The sequence below is a fragment of the Gorilla gorilla genome, chromosome 12, assembly GCF_029281585.2.
Source record: "Gorilla gorilla gorilla isolate KB3781 chromosome 12, NHGRI_mGorGor1-v2.1_pri, whole genome shotgun sequence".
NCBI lineage: Eukaryota > Metazoa > Chordata > Mammalia > Primates > Hominidae > Gorilla > Gorilla gorilla.
The window spans coordinates 48,572,143-48,589,755 of record NC_073236.2 but is presented as its reverse complement, the minus strand read 5'-3'; the positions used below and the strand labels follow the sequence as shown (position 1 = coordinate 48,589,755).

The 17,613-nt window shown below is 42.6% G+C and overlaps 1 protein-coding gene and 1 pseudogene across 2 annotated transcripts in view; both read right to left on the bottom strand.

Annotated features, from left to right (window-relative positions):
* Positions 1-17,613, bottom strand: part of ACOXL (acyl-CoA oxidase like) — a 389,165-nt gene that overhangs the window by 146,035 nt on the left and 225,517 nt on the right. The window contains exons 13-14 of one of the 2 annotated variants that reach the window (XM_055378295.2): positions 10,059-10,148; positions 7,746-8,057 (exon numbers count right to left, since the gene is read on the bottom strand). In XM_055378295.2, the coding sequence (XP_055234270.2) occupies positions 7,953-8,057; positions 10,059-10,148 (195 nt within the window). In that variant the 3' untranslated portion in view covers positions 7,746-7,952. Of the gene's footprint in view, positions 1-7,745; positions 8,058-10,058; positions 10,149-17,613 lie in introns of those variants that run through there. The other variant, XM_055378293.2, reaches the window with a different exon arrangement.
* Positions 4,932-6,135, bottom strand: LOC109025770 (large ribosomal subunit protein uL18-like; annotated as a pseudogene).

Here is a 17,613-nt window from a genome sequence, read left to right as displayed (position 1 = left end):
AATGCATGACTCTCTGCCTGAATCCCTCTCCTGCTCTCAATCCTTGTGACCCAGTGTCTCTCCAGGGTCATCCAGAAGAAACAACCCCACCTCCAGCTGTGTCCACTCAACTTGTGTCTTAGGTCAGGCTGCTATAACAAAATACCATAAACTGGGTGGCTTATAAACAACAGAAATTGATTTCTCACAGTTCTGGAGTCTGGGAAGTCCAAGATCAAGGTAGTGGTAGATTCAGTGTCTGCTGAGGGCTCACTTCCTTGTTCACAGATGGCACTTTCTTGCTGAGTCTGCATATGGTGTAAGAGGCAAGGAAGTGCTCTTTGATAAGGCACTAATCCCACCCATGAGGGCAGAGTGATCGTGACCTAATCACCTCTCAAAGGCCCCACCTCCTATACCATCACCTTGGTAGGTTTTGACACATTAATCATGGAAAGACATAAACATTCAGGCTGTAGCAGGTTGGCCTGTCAATTTCATTCCATGCTTTGCATTCTCCAGAAAGTAATAAGAATACTCGGTCATCTGATGGCTTCTCTCCCACTGTCAGTGTCATTGACATTGTCATTTACTTATTCCTGCTTTTTATTTATTCTAGTTATTTGACCTTGAAGAGGGAAGAGCACTAATGCCAATCAGGATGGGCATATGCTTTATCTTATGGCACCATGTGCAAAATAAAGTTAACATGAAAGGCCTGGGACTGCTATCCTGAGATTTCATCTGGGAACTTGGGTTTGGGAAGATTCCCACCATTCCTTGACTGATAAGGGTGGCTCACTGTGCCTAAACCATTTGAGCACATAATGTGGTTTATGCTGAACATGTGCTTTATTCTGAAAGTCTGCATTGATATGTGCTAGGCAGAGGGTGTCTACATGACCAGCCCCCAATAAAAACCATGGACACGGAGTCTCTGCTGAGCTTCCCTGGTAAACATTTCACAGGTATTCTCACAATTTGTTGCTGGAGGAATTAAGCATGTCCTGCATGACTCCATTGAGAGAGGACTCTTGGAAACTTGCTTCTGGTTTCCTCTGGACTTCAGCCCATGTGTCTTTTTCCTTTGCTGACCTTGCATTTTGTGTGTGTGTGTGTGTGCGTGTGTGTGTGCATGTGCGTGTGAGAGAGAGACAGAGATGCATGTGTGCGTATATATGTATTTTTTACATATGATTTTGCTGTAATAAATCATAGCCATGAGTATAAGTACATGTCAAGTCCTGTGAGTTCTCCTAGTGAATCATCAATCCTGGGGGTGACCCTGGGGACCCTTGACACACCCCACTTATACAAGAAGTGTTTCCAGCTGGATCATCACTTGAGGTAGCATTTTTCCAGTATGTGTCTGGAAGATATCTGTCTAGCAAATTGGTCAAAACAAGGCTTACAGTCTGGACTTACAGTCTGGACTTAAGGTCTCTGGTGATCTCTTTCTTAGCAGACTGTAAAACTGGACCATGCCCTGGTTCCTTCCCCAGCCTAGGCCTTGGAGCACTTGTGTGTGTTCTTAGTGCACAGGGTGCCCTGCTTTCTGTGCTGATGTTCATTCTCCCAACCAGGTGCTCAGCCTCCCTGCAGCCCAGCATCCCTGCACGTTCCTGCTGTTCATGGTTCAGAGTTCCTCATTTCATTTTCCATGCTCCCACGTATGTGATAAACAACAAGGAGTCCCTGTTTTTCCCCACACTTCCACTTGAGTTCACATTTAGAAATTGTGATAATTCCCATAACACACTAAACAGCCTTTCCATAATGCTTACAAGCTAGAGCTTGCAATTAAAGCACTAAATCACAACTTCAGGGTCAAGTGCTGTTGAATCACATGCTTATGTTTAAAATATACTCCTAAAGAGAAAGTTGTCAAAAAACCTCACTTGGATCACAAGCTGAGATGGAGAATGTGAATTAATGCAATGTCTGAATTACTGAATATTCTTAAGAAGATTTTTTCATACAACATTTAAACAAGAGGGAGACAAAAAACAGACAACTTTTAATCTAGCCCAAGTTAAATTATAAGTCTCAATTCTCCCCCAAATAATCTACTCTCCTATAGATATTGCTAAAAGCTAAGAGGGAATGGGGAGCTGCCACTACATGCCACTGTCCTCATTCTAATACACTTTTTAAGATATATAACAATGGAAAGAATGTTCTTTTTTAATCATCAAGACCGTTTACAACATTGAGATATCAATATTTTGCTCTATTTCTTTCTAAACTTACTCATGCACAGGTTTTTGTTTTATACCTTTTTAAAAAATTCTTTAAATGTAATTGTAGCATTTGCATGAATGTAACTGTAGCAATGAAGCATAGGAAATAATTCAGAGAGATCCTATGCACGCTTTATCCATTTTCTCCCAGCGGTAACACTTTACACAATATTTACTGGCATCCCAACCAGGAAAATAGTGTTGGTGCAAGCCACAAAGCTTATTCAATTTTTGTGTTATTAATATTCATTTTAGCCATTCTAATAGAAATGTAGTAATATCTTCTAGGAGTTTTGATTTGCATTTCCATAATGGCTACAATGATGTACCTATTTTCATGTGCTTATTTGCCATGGGTATATCCTCTTCAGTGAAATGTCTGTTGATGTTTTTTTTTTGACCACTTTCTAATTGGATTGTTTGTTTGTCACTGTTGAGTTTTGAGAGGTCTTTATATATTCTAGATTCAAGTCCTTTGTTGGAGGTGTCATTTGAAAATATATTCTCCCTGTCTGTAGCTTATCTTTTCATCCTCTTCACAGGGTCTTTCATAGAATAAAAAATTTTATTTTTCATGAAATGCAGCTTACCAATTTTTCCTTTTATGAAATGTGCTTTTGATGTCAACCCTAAGAACTTCTTCCCTATCCCTAGGTCTCAAGGATTTTCTCCTAACTTTTTTCTAAAAGCTTTATAATTTTACATTTTATATTTAAGTAATTCATTTTGAGTTAGATTTCTTTATAATGTGTGAGACTTAGGTTAAGGTTCAGTTTATTGCCTGTGGATGTCCAATTACTCCAGCACTATTTGCTTAAAAGGCCATCTTTCCTCCACTGGATTGCTTTTGCAACTTTGTCAGAAAGCTACAGTTTCTATTTCTTCCCTTCTAATCTCTACGTTTTAATTTATTTTTATTGCCTTATTGCACTGCTAAAACTTTTAGCACTAGTTGAATAACAGTGGACATTCTTGCCTTTTTCCTAATCTTGGGGGAAAAGCATTCAATGTTCCACAATTAAGCATGATGTTAGCTATAATTTTTGTAGACTCTCTTTTTCAATTTGAGGAAATTGCCTTCTTTCCTAGTTTGCTGAGTTTTTATCATGAATGGTTGTTGGACTTTGTCAAATGCTTTTTCTGTGTAAACTGACATGATCATGTGACTTTTTCTCCTTTAGTCTGTTGATGTGGTGGATTGCATTTGATTGACTTTTGAATGTTGAAGCATACTTGCATATCAGAGATAAATTCCACTAGGTTGCCATGTGTAATTCATTTTGTACATTACCAGATTCAATTTGTTAATATTTTGTTGAAGATTTCTGTATTTACATTCATGAGTGATACTAGTATGTAGCTTTATTCTTTTTTTCTTCTATCTTTGTCTACTTTTAGTATCAGAGTAATACTAGCCTTCTAAAATAATCAAGGAGTACCTCCCCTCTTCTATTTTCTGGAAATAGAATTTTCTGAAAATAGAAGAGGAGAGAGTAACATTCTTCTTTAAATGGTAAATAGAATTCTCCAAGGCTTCAAGGCCAGGAGATTTATTTTTCAGGAGCTTTTATATTATTATTAAGGGTTCAGTTTCTTTAAGAGTATAGAACTATTCAGTTTGTCTGTTTCAACTTTGTTGAGTCAGATAGTTTCCAGTTTTTGAGGAACTGGTCCGTTTCCTCTAAGTTGTCAAATTTATCAATGTAAAGCTATTTTCTAGCATTCTTTTTTTTGAGACAAAGTCTCACTCTGTCGCCCAGGCTGCAATGCAGTGGCACAATCTTGGCTCACCGCAGCCTCTGCATCCCAAGCTCAAGTGATTCTCCTGCCTCAGCTCCCTGAGGAGCTGGGATTACAGATGTACACCATCACACCCGGTTAATTTTTGTATTTTTAGTAGAGATGGGGTTTTACCATGTTGCCCAGGCTGGTCTTGAACTCCTGGCCTCAGGTAAGCTGCCCACCTCAGCCTCCCAAAGTGCTGGGATTAGAAGTGTGAGCCACCATGACTGGCAACCTCATTATTTTTTAATGACTGCATGATCTCTAGATACATATTCTGTTTCATTCCTGATATTGGTGATTTCAGCCTTCTTAATTTTTAACTTTGTCAATCTTGCTAGAGTGTTATCAACTTTGTTGATTCTTTTCAGAGCCAGCCTTTTGTTTCATGGATTTTCTCTATTGTTCTCCTGGCTTCAATTTTATTAATGTATAATCTTAACTTTATTATTTCCTTTCTTATGTTTGGTTTCTACTTATTTTGCTCTTCTCTTTCAATTTTCTTGAGGTAGGGATTTAGGTGAATGAGTTGAGACCTTTCCTCTTTTCTAAAATAAGCATTTAGTACTATGAATTTTCCTTTCAGCACTATTTTATCTGCCTCCCATACGTTTTGATGTGTTGTGTGTTCATGTTCACTCATTTCTATGTATTTTAAAAGTTCCATTAAAATTTCCTATTTAACCTATGGATTATTTGAAGTATGTTGCTTAATTTCCAAGTATTTAGAGATATTCTTCTTTTCTTTCTGCTCTTGATTTCTCATTTCATTCTATTATGATGAGAAAACATATTCTGTACCTTTTTAATTCCTTTAAATTTGCTGAGTTTTATTTTAATGGCCCAGGATATAGTCCATCTTGAAGAAAATTCCACAAGTGCTTGAAAAACATGTATGCTGTTCCTGTTGAATAGAGCGTTCCATACATGTTAATTAAATCCTGTTGCCTGGTTATGTCTTTCAGTTCTTTTTTTTTTTTTTTTTTTTTTTTTTTTTGCTGTCCATAAGTTTATTGTCTTCATCTGAAAAATCGTCATAGAAAATTGTTTGGTGTAGCTCTCAGCAGCCCGCTCCTGAGCTCTGAGGAAGCTTGCCTTCTTTTGAGCTATCTGATCTTTCTTCTGGGCAATGGACATTTTGGGACAGTTCCACCTCTTCTTTTTAACTTCCTTCTTGGGCTTCTTTTCATAGACTTGATGTATAAGCAGCATGAGCTTTCTTATACATCTCCTCTGTCATGTCTGGAGTTACGCTGTTCTTTATGTATTAAGAGAACTGTTTCTTGTAAGCATCTTCATCTTCTTCCATTAAGTAGCACAGGTAATCTGCAACATTCTGGCCCGTGATGTGCTTCTGGTGTACTTCTGCATTAAATTCCTTGCTTTCAGAATCATAACTAGGGAATCATTTGGTACTATGAGAGACAGATGAGCCTCCAGCCACAGCTCCCTTCAGGGAGCCAAAAAATTTATTGCCAGTGGTAGTTCTGGCAAGGCCTGCATCCAAACAGCAGGTAAAGGCACCTGGCTGACCATCAATGTTTTCCACATTGTATTCATTGCCAGTCACCTACACTTGGCCTTCATAGATGTTGTCCATGCCAAACCTATTGAGAAGCCTGCGGGCCAGCAGCAGGCCAGTACAATACACTGCAGCATAATTTGTCAGGCCAACCTTCACACCATATTTTGGCAGTTCGTGTGCATATGCTGCACAGACTACCATATCCCCCTCTATACGGGCATAAGCAATCTGACTAATGATATCTCTGTTTGTTAGATGAACTACTATCCTATATTTGGGTGTGTTGTATTTATTTTTATCCTGTATCTCCAAGCATTTCCGAGCATAGTAACCGGTTTTACCCTCTTGTCGTCTTCTAAACTTCACTTGGTATCTCTTAAAGTAGGCCTTATTCTTAACAACTTTAACAAACCCCATCCTGCAAAACAGAGACCCACATCCGTGGCTCAACAGAGACCTGCAGGCCCAGCAGCGCCTGTTTTTCAGTTCTTTCATATCCTTTCTGATTTGCTGTCTAGTAGTTGTGTTAACCATTGAAATAAATGTGTTGAAATATCCAACTATAATTGTTGATTTGTCTATTTCTCCTTTCATTTCTTTCAGGTTTTCCCCTAGAATCTCACAGTATCACATTATATAGTCTTATTATTTACATGTAAAAATTTATAATATATCTCATCACAGTCTAGTGATATTAATGTTTTACCACTTTGAGTGAAGTGTGGAAACCTTACCTCCATTTAGGTCTCTTTGCCCTCCTCACTTTTTAATTGTCTGAAGTATTTCCTTTATGTATATTGAGCAACACACTTCTCTCCGAGACTCTGATAATACAAATGCTAGCTCTTTTGTTATTGCTCCACTGATCTGTGTGATTCTGTTCATTTTTGTCTTCTCTGTTGTTCAGATTGGGTAAATTCTGTTGATCTGGCCTCAAATTCACTGATTCCACCCTCTATCATATCTACTCTATTGTTGGGGTCAGACTGCAAGTTTGTTAATTCAGTCATTATATTTTTAATTCTATCATTTGAATTTGGTCCCCTTTTATTTGCTTATATTTTTTTCTATTTTTAAAATTTGTTTTAAGAGCATTTGTAGTACTTTTATGCACCTTTGAAACACTTTTATAGTGGGTACTTTAAAATCCTTATCAGATAATTCCAACATTGGATTCTTCTTGGTATCCGCATCTATTGACTTTCTCATTTAAGTTGCGATTTTCTTGGTTCCTTTATAACATGATGTTTTGTTGTATCCAGTGTATTTAGATATGATATTATGAGATGACATTTAATCTTGAAGTGTAGCAAAAGGTCCTGATGGGTATATGTTCACTTTCCTGCTGGGTCCCATCGACACCATGCTGGAGGAAAAGGAGTGCTGACGCACATTGCCTTGTTGGAGACAGGTTGGGGGCAAGTTGTGTTCCCTCTAGGCCCTGCTGACATCAGGGAAGGGAGTGGGGAAGCACAGGGCCATCTACCCCCTTTTCCCACCACCTCATTGTGCCTCATTGATGCTGGATGAGGTGAAGGCTCCACTGCTACTGGCTCCTGCTAAAAATAGGGGAGGAGGAAGAAGGATATTAACTCCCCTACTTCATCCTATTTCATTCTGTTGATGCCAGGTGAGTCTAGAGGCTCAGATCCCCACTAAATCCCCTTTAGGGGTTTAGGGGGCAGGGAAGGAAGAGGTCAAAGTGTCCACTGGCTCTGCTGCACGCTACTTGATCCAGTTTCTTGTCATCTTGTGGGTATAGAGCTTCAGCTCCTCACTGGGCCCACGGACACCAGGGGTGGGGAGAACACAGAGTAGTGACTAGTCCCTACTCACACCTCCTGGTTAGTCTAATCGACGTCAGGTGGGAGTAGAGACTCAGCTCCCTGCTGGACCCCTGCTGGCCCCAGGGTGGGTAGCAGAAGCACACTGGTGATGGGCTCCACCTTAAGCCACTTCATTGGTTCTTGTTGCTGCTGAGTCGGGGTGGATTCGCCACCGGGCCTTGCTGACACTACTCTGGTGGGGAATCTGAGCACCACCTCTTTCCACCAGGAGAGGAATGAAAGATGAGCTCCCTGCTCAGCCCCACTAAGGCCACTGGGTGGGGGATGGGAGTCCTACCCCTGCTTTTGCCTGCTTCCTTAGGTCAAGGATCCAGTGGAAGATCAGCTCCCAGCGAGGCAGAAATTGTCAATGGGGGTGGGGAGAGTGGTTATGTTTTTTTGTTGTGTCTGGCTGGTGTAGCATGGGTATTATCAAAAAGATTTTCGGTCATCAGGCCACCATCTTCCTGGTCCTTTGGCTAGGGGATAAGGTGTCTCCTGGAGCATATTTTGTATGTGCCTATTAGAGATACAGGGGATGTGTATCCTCTCTGGGATATATTGGAGACAATAAGGAAATCCAGAGACCTTACTGCTGTTTCATTCTTCAAGTCCCAAAGTCCCTAGGCAGCCTCCTTCTTCCTTCCCCCTTCCAGGGTCTTCTCTTCCCATGCTTGTCAGTTGTATTTTGTCCAGGGAGTTTAACTGTGAAGAGGAAAATCTGTGAGGAATGGGGCTATTCTATCTTAGCAGGCCAGGAGTCCCTATTGTCCTTTTTTTGAGAACTCCAAATCATGATCACATTCTTTATACAGTCAAGTGCCCAGCTAAAAATTTCCCATCACCTAACGATATCTTTGCCATTATGATGTCATAGCACAACACATCACCTTATCTATGCTTTGATGTGCTTCCATATGCAAATACTTAAACATAAAAATTGTTTTAGGCACTGTTGGTGGGAAGGTAAATTAGTACAGCCACTATAAAAAACAGTATGGAGGTTTCTAAAAAACAAAAACAAACAAACAAACAAAAACTAAAAATAGAACTACCCTATGATCCAGCAATCCCACTAGTGGGTATTTATCCAAAGGAAAAATAAATCAATATATCAAAGGTATACCTGCACCCACATGTTTATTGCAGCACTAGTCACGATAGCAAAGATGTGGAATCAACCTAAATACCCATCACACAAAGAAATGGAGAAAGAAAATATGGTATATACACATAATGGAATACTATTTGGCCATAAAAAATGAAATCATTTCACTTGCAGCTACATGAATGGAACTGGAGGTCATTATGTTAAGTGAAATAAGTCAGGCACAGAAACACAAATATGGCATGTTCTTACTCATATATGGAAGCTAAAAGTTGATCTCATAGCAGTAAAGAGTAGAATGATAGATACCAGAGGCTGGGAAAGGTGTGGGGGCGGGTAAGGGGAATGAACAGAAGTTGATTAATCAGTACAAATATACAGTCAGGCAGAAGGAATAAGTTATAATGTTCGATAGCAGAGTAGAGTGACTATAGTTAACAACAATATATTGCATATTTCAAAATACACAGAAGAGAGGACTTGAAATGTTCCCAACACATAGAAATGATAAATACTTGAGGTGATGGACACCCTAAAACTCTGGCTTGATCATTACACACTCGAGGCATGTAACAAAACATCACATGTATCCCTTATATATGTATAAATACTATGTATCAATAAACAAACAAAAATTATGTTGCAGTAGCCTATGGTATTCAGTACAGTATCATGCTGTACAGGTGTGTAGCATAGGAGCAATAGGCTCCACCACATAGCCTAGGTGCGGAGTAGGCTGTGCCACCTTGGTTTGTGTGAGTGCACTCTATGATGTTGACACAACGATGAAACAGCCTAATGACAAATGTCTCAGAATATGTTCCTGTTGTTAAGCAATGCATGACTGTATGTTTTTGTATCATTTTTACTTAACCATGTCATAAGTTTTAAATTTCTGTTATAAATAGCACTCTTTGAAAGCACTATTTTAAAAGCCATATAATTCCCCACTGAGTGGCCAGAGCATGATTTATACTGTATAATAATTTTCCTATTGTTGAAAATTTGGACTCCAACATTATTGCTATAATAAATAATGTACTGGTGAAAATGTTTGTGCCTTAAAGTTTTCTGTATTTCAGGCTGTTATCTTAAAATACAGCCCAGAAGTAGAATTATACACAGTTCAACAGCAACATGCAAAAGGACCCCCCTGTGCCAACATGGGGACTTCAACATACTTGAAAACATGAGCCGATAGGATTGAGAAAGGAAAACAGTATTGCCGAATAGTCCAATATGCATTTCATTGATCATTAGGAGGCTGATCCATTGCCGTTCTTTTGTAAACTGGGTTTTCATGCCTTTTGCTTGTTCATCTTCTGGGGCCTTACATACTCTTTCAAAATACCCTTCCTAGTAGAAGAATCTGACTCACTATGTATAAGTGGTTTTCTTAAACCAAAAAGATAAAATTCAAAGTCAAAGATCAGCTAAGAGAGAAATAACGTAATCCCCTGTTCAGCTACAACAAATATCAAGTGCCTAACAGGAAAGCACCTGCCAATTAAAGAAGGCAATCAGATAAAGATAAAATATATGAAACACTTCAGACTTCTGGATAACTCTTGATCTTGAAAACATTTCCCGAATCTTACCTGAAGCATAACAACATTGTCACCTTCAAAAGTGGCAAACACATCTGTGTCACACTTTAAGCCTGAGATTCGATTTTCCATCATGTAACCCTGTTGCAGAAAGAGAAAAAAAAACACACACACACACATTTCAAATTTGCGATCCCGTCACTATATAGGACTCACATTTTCTTTAAAATTAAAAAATATACAGAAAATTGAAAAGAGGTAAACAATCATATTTCTCCTAGCCAAAATAACCACTGTAAGAATTTTGATTCCTTACATTAGCTTTTAGTTCACGAATATTATTTTGGTGGCAATAAAGACTATTTGAAAATGGTTGTGTCATATTTCTGCAAAAGATTTCAATAAAGTAGACTGATTTTTTTTACCTCGTTCTTCCAAATTCTAATAAATGCCAAGGTACTAGTGATTATACCTCACTATATGTAGGCAAATGATGCCTCCCCCACCCCCAGCAACCCTTCTGAAAATTAGCCTGTATACCTACAAAACTCCTTGGGAGGCAGCATAAATGTCTTAAATTGCCACTCTGCAACTTAATATCATTAAATACTCTGCGCCATAAATTCTCACTCCAGTATTTTTTTTCCTTTTACTTCCTGAAATCCTTATTTAAATGGCAGCATTGGCAGTGTTTCTGCACACAAACCAGAGAATCAGCTACACAGGAGAAAGTAAGTTTGTCCCCAAGTAAAACATGAAAGAAGCAAAGCCTGTCTTTGTGTGGTCCCAGGTCCTTCCCCTTCTGAGGGCCTCTGCACTACCTCCTTCTTCCAGCTCTTTGTTTTCCCCATGAAATATCCAGAATTGCTCCCCCGTCCAAGCCTGCTTCCACAAATCACTTCTGCCTGTGTCAGTCACGTCAGAGCTGACTGTCCTGTTACTTCTCCCAGGAGTATGTGCAGTGAGCACTTTAGCTCTGAATAAGGAATTACAAGTTTTGCTCTGATAATATTTTCAAGCCACAGAGGCCCAGGGGCAGTCATACTCTTGAATCTCCAGGTATCTTTCACGCCTGGGGGACCTGTTTCATTTCTGAAAATGGCCACAGGGGTCTTAGAAGTCTGGATTTCCAGGTGCCTGCTGCCCTCAGATTCCTGAAAACTTGTTAGCATCAGCCCTGCTCCTGTGGGGAGAACCACCCTGGAAGGCCCGGCCACCTTTCCCTCATCTCCATCAACGCTGACTGGGCGGTGTTACCACCTGCAGTTTACAGAAGCAAAGGAGTCCCCAGCAGAAGCCTTAATTACCTTCATAAGGTTAAACTGATTTTGCTTATGAGTAAGTAAATCAGTAACATTTCCAACCAGAAGTTCACTTCCCCCCACCCCATAATAATCACAGGATTAAAATTGCCTTGTGGGCAAACCACATGAAATCAGGTTCTGATAAAGTGCGGTCCTGCCGCAGAGTGATTTCCCCATAAGGCTACAGTGGACTCATTTTCACCCTTCTCATTCTACAGTGCCCTCTATGCTAGATACTGTGCTGGGACTTCACACAGACTTCCTTTACCTCACAGAATCCTTTAATCCTCACAACAGCCCTGTGAAGTAGGCATTAGCCCCATTTTACAGATGAAGCAAGTGAGGCTCAGGATTGTGTTGGAATGTTCTTGAATCATCTGTCAAGTTCTGATGTGGAAGAAGAGTAACACTAAATATACCACCTGATATGGTTTGGCTCTGTGTCCCCACCCAAATCTCATCTTGAATTGTAACAATCCCCACGTGTCATGGGAGGGACCCAGTGGTAGGTAACTGAATCATGGCAGTGGGTTTTTCCTGCCCTGCTCTCATGGTAGTGAATAAGTCTCACAAGATCTGATGGTTTTATAAAGGGTAGTTCCCCTGCACGTGCCCTCTTGCCTGCCACCATGTAAGACGTGACTTTGCTCTTCCTCCATCTTCTGCCATGATTGTGGAGCCTCTCCAGCCATGTGGAACTGTGAGTCCATTAAATCTCTTTCCTTAATAATTACCCAGTCTCGGGTATGTCTTTATTAAGCAGTGCAAGAACAGACTAATACAGCACCTCAGTGTTGAGAAGCAGTGGTTATACCTAAGAAGTTCAGCTGCAAAACACTCAAAATACTAATGTTGAAGAAACAAAGTGCTTTTTTTTTCTGAGCATTTTGCTCTCCTCTTTTCCGGTGGAGGAGAGGGCAACAGGCTCTTTGTTGTTTTCTGACACTTTTTAAACTTACTTCCACCCTGCCCTGGAAGTCAGGCAATCTGGCTTTAAAATGACCAGAAAGAGGATCTACTTACAGGGCAGAACCAGCAAACAGACACCAGTAGTCTCTCAAAGAACAGGCAATGGAGTTCTGGGAGCACAAAAATGTTTTGTATCAGCTCTTCACATGCAATATAATTCCTTTCTCTCCTACATGGTGAAACTCAGCTGTGAGCTCCTCTTCTAGTTTGAAAGTCAAGTGAAACTGGATATTGATTCTGGACTCTACCTGGCCCTTGAGAACTGAGGTAACAAGGCTCACAGCCCTCAAACAGCTTGCAGGTAGCTGAAAATGAAATGGCAACAAGAAAAATCAAAGTCCAACCACATGGGAGGCAGGCTCGTGGTTGTCATGTTGCTTCCCATCTCCTGAAAGTAACAAGGTGTATTTATGATCTAATTTCTTTAGAATAAGCCAGAAAGGCCTGGCCTCACAGGAGTCTCAATCCTTGGGACCCTGAGGTGACCCACTTAGAAACTAGTCGGGCTTAGAAAGCCCAGCATCCATGTCCTGGGTAAACGTCTATGCGGCTTACAGAAAGACCCATGGCATAGAGCAGTCACTGAATGGGGCTTGCAGCCACTTTCTTGAGTGACTTAAATTCTACAGTCGAGGCCTTGAATTCTTTGGAGACAAATGATTATAAACAGTTTATGCAACTGTGTCTGCATCATTTTTTAACTAAAAATGAACTTTTTGGGTTTTTTAATTAATTACTAAAAGTAATACACAAGCAATGTTAAAAAAAAAAACCCAGAAAATTTATACATCAAAAAAAAAAAACAAAAGAAAAAAGTCATTCACAAACTCCCAAGGTGGAAGGTAAATGGGTGCCTGAGAAAGACCCCAAGAAAGAGGCTCAGGGTTGGACTAAGGATCACAAGGATGGAGGGAGGAGTTGGCGGGATACGTCGGGGAGGAAATGAAAGACTCGGAAGCCAACAACAGAGCTGATCTGGGTAAAAAGGAGCCATGGAATGTTGTGAGAGGAGGAGGGCCACGACTGCACATGGAGGGTACAGTTAGAGGAGACCTTCACATGTCTTTACAGACCAGCACCACGGCGTGTGCCCAGAGAAGGGACAGTCATGGAGGCCACTACTGAGGGTCAACTTTCACATGCACTACATACAATGTGTCATTTCTACTTTTCACATCTCATCACTCCAGTTTTCCAGATGAAAAAACTGAAGTTCAGTGAGGTTTCCCTGAACCTTGCTTGGGTTCATTCTGGCCACACCGGCTGCTTGCCCACTTCCCTGGGGTTTTGCAATCCTGTTCCCACTGCCTGGAACACTCCCCTCAGACCTCCGTGGGGGCTCCCTCATTTCATTTCCATCTCAAGTCTGAAGAAGTTCCACTGCAAGAAAGGTGTCCCTACTTCTCTGTTTAAAACAGCTGCCTCACCCACCACCTTTGCTTTCTAGCCCCTTGCCCTTTATTTAAGACAAGCAGCCTTATGCTCCTCCCTTCCAGCCCCTGGATCTGACGGGGATCACCTGTGGCCTTGGGTAGCAATTTTCCCACCTGTCCCCAACCCCTTCCTTGTGCTACTCTGGCCTGTATGTGGTACCCAACTTTGACTCTGAGATCCTGGTCTTGCTTGGCCCTTACTGAACACAGCTAATGATATATGCAGTCATCGCTGAAAGAAGAATGGGTGCAGAATGGTGAATGTAAACCTTGCCTCAGCTTCTATAGCCTGGGGTGCTGAATGCTGATCCTGGGGAGTGTCCCAGCATCCCTCATTCTCGGGGGGTGGCAGGGAGGTAGGCTAGAAATGGCAACTAGAGGTGACTCAAGCTTTCTCAAAGGATGTGAGGTGAACTTCTAATCAGCCCAGCATGGAGATGGCCATGCCTCACAAAGACCAGGACAGGTGTGGCACAGAAAAATAGCCCAGGTGGGAGGGAAGGAAGGAGCCTCTCCTGGGCTCTAGTGACAACTGGCCATCAGCTGTTTTCAGGGGGAGGAAGTGGAGAAGGAGGAAACCAGGAATAAAGACTTCGCACTTAAAGGGACTTTGAGCCGGTGCCCAACAAAAACAAAGGCAGACGGCTTCCTGCAGTAGCCACCTGATGCTGAGTGGGATCCACAGGGCTGGGAGAAGAGCAGGACTTCTGAAGCTAAATATCACCCGAGGCCCCAGGGGAGCTGGGCCAAGAGCTGACAGCCTCCTGCCTGGGGTCCATGGTGCAGGGCAGGGCTGTGGCCTCAGGCTCAGGAGAGAAAGGGCTGAGTGCAGAGCCACATGGAGGGCCCTGCCATCCTCAATTAACCCTCTGTCATCTCCCTCAAGCCTTGAGTCAGGCCAAGGGGCCATTCACACTCAGCCAAGCAAGATTCCAAGGTTTGCCCCGCTCTGTCCCTTGAACTCCATCTGCCTGGACCCTGTGTTTCATTCAGAGGTAATGCATGAGGGGTCTCATCTGCCTGGAGGGGCCGTGCAGGCCTGGGTAAGCCAATCTCAGGACGAGGTATCTGAATCAAGCCTATTTTTGCCACAGGTGGAAAAGATCCATTAGCTCCCAGGGGGACTGCTCTACAGGGAGACATGCCAGGTGCCAAATGTTCTCCTCTCCAGTGCAGCCCTCCAACAGCTGACAGATGAGAACCTGCATATGCCTAGGAGGAAGCACAGGCTCCTTGGTGTCCCAGGATGCCCAGGGTCCTCTGTGGCATTGTCCAGGGGAGTCCAAAGTATTCTGGGGAAATTGCCACACCTGCATTTCATGCTCTCCACTCCCACTCCTGCCACGGGGCATTTTCCTTCCATCTGCTGCCCATGGGATCCCTCAGTGCCCTGGGGATTTGGTTTCATTTCTCTCAGCCTCTGAATTGTCTTGGCTTTAACCAGGGTACCACAGATGCCTGCTGAGCAGGAAGGCTGCCACATCACACATGATTCACAAGCTTCTGTGTCCATTTGGAGCTGCCAACCGAATGGAAGCCTGGGGGATCAGTTCCCTAAAACCTCATCCCTGTCCTTCCCAGCTATGGTGGTGCTGATTGCAGCATGAGGGCCCCTGAACCAATAGCGGTTCTTCCAGTTGTCAGGGACCATTCCACACACAGACTGGCCTGCGTGCTGGGCCAGCCTGCTCTCCCCATGGCTGACATGTGGCCAATGATGCTTCGCTGAAGGTGCGTGGGGCTCTCACCCCTTATGTCTCTGTTGGGAATCGCTTCATTGCAAGGCCTAATCACTGGGCCTTTGCTATATCTCAGATTAAAACTAAAAATTTAGTTGGAAGAGGCCTATAGAAAAGTACAGAGAGTATGCATGAGAGTGTGTGTGAGAGTGTGTGTGGGCGTGTGTGCACGCGTGTATGCGTGCGTGTGCATATGCAGGTACTATGGGCTACATCATTGTGTCCCCTCAAAATTCCTTTTTTTTTTTTTTTGAGATGGAGTCTCACTCTGTCACCCAGGCTGGAGTGCAGCAGCGTGATCTCGCCTCACTGCAATCTCCGCCTCCCAGGTTCTCCTGCCTCAGCCTCCAGAGTAAGCTGGGATTACAGGCACCTGCCACCATGCCCGCCTTTTTTTTTGTATTTTTAGTAGAGACGGGGTTTCACCATGTTGGCCCGGCTGGTCTGGAACTCCTCACCTCAGGTGATGCGCCCGCCTCGGCCTCCCAAAGTGCTAGGATCACAGGCATAAGCCACCACCCCTGGTCCCCCACAAAATTCTTATGTTGAAGTCCTAACTCCCACAATCTCAGAATGTGGCTGTATTTCAAAACAGGACCTTAAAAGGGGTAATTAAGATTAAAGGAGGTAATTGAGCAGCCCTAATTCAATATTGCCTGGCATCCTTATAAGAGGATATCAGGACACAGACACACACAGAGGAACGTGTGAAGACACAGGCAGGAGATGGTCATCCACAAGTCAAGACAAGAGCCTCAGAAGAGACCAACCCCGCCCACACCTGCATCCCAGACTTCCAGCTCCAGAGTTGTGAGAAAAGAAATTCCTGTTGTTTAACCCACCCAGTCTATGGCACTTCGCACAGCAGCCAGCACAGACAAATACAGCGTGTGGGAAGTGTTAGCTCAAACCATGTCTGTTCATGACCAGAGATAAATCAATGTTAACTGCTTCTCCAACATGAACAAATCTTTTGGAGTCTGAGGAAGTCCTTTCCTAAGCCATCAACTCAAGCCACTCAGTAAGTAGCACCTTAGGTTTTCATTACAGTATGAAATTGTCATCCTTTCTACATGGGACTCCAGAGTGGGGATATTTGTTTGTATATTCTTGGTGGGGTCGATGGGTGGTGGGAAAAAAAAGGGTGGTAGCAGAAAAAACAGATTCATCCGAAAAAAAAAAGTGAGTAAGATTTTCCGTGAGCTTACTTTATTCCTAAGCAGGAGAGAAAGAAACATGGGATAGACAGAGGGAACTCTAAACCCATGTTCCAAACACCAACAGAATCCTCAGAGAGGGAAGCGCCAGAACCTGGGCTCTGGGAAGCAAGAGCTCACTCGGTAGACAGCTCCTCCGCTCTCTGCCTTCTGGGTTACATCGAGCCTCTTAGCAACTAATTGTGAGTGTCATGAAGGTTGCGTCCCATTTCAGTGACAGCCCCATGAAACATATTTTATGATCCAAACTTTGTACACGGCAAGTTTCATATTTTCCTGCTGTTTTTAACATCACTGAATTTTTTACTATATGATTACATTTAATAAAGGTATCAGAACAAATTAGAAACAGGCATTCTTTCCCCTTTTTAAACAAATGAGGGTAAATTCTGTTAATCTGAAGAAGACAAAACAGATTAAATCAATCTTATCTTATGTGTTAGAGGAGACCAGTTTAAAATACAGAGACCGACCCACCAACCAGGAGGCACCGTGTCTTCGGTTGGCACTAACTTTATGCCTGTGACCTCCACCGTGCCCAGTGGTGCAGAAACCGTATGTGAGGGGATCTGGGAGCATGGAGAGTCACTGCAACCTGTCCCGTGACAGCTGAGATCTGGGTTGGGTCTCCTGAATTCAGGATTCTGAGTCCAGTGGAGTGATGGCAGGTTGCCCCATCCTGCCGCATGCTTTGAGGGGACTCTATCGCTGCTGCCCTGCACTCTCAGGACTTATTCGCTGGACAGAGTGGGCAGAAAAGAGTTCCTTCATGGATCCTGTCACCAAATGCATACCAAGGCTCCCTCCATCTTAGGCACTACGCTACCCATAGTGAACTACAGCCATGGCCCTGTCCTCATGAGAGAGACAGACATTGGCCAGGTGGACAAATAAAATAGGTAATTAAAAATCTGTGGCACGCCTGTAATCCCAGCACTTCGAGA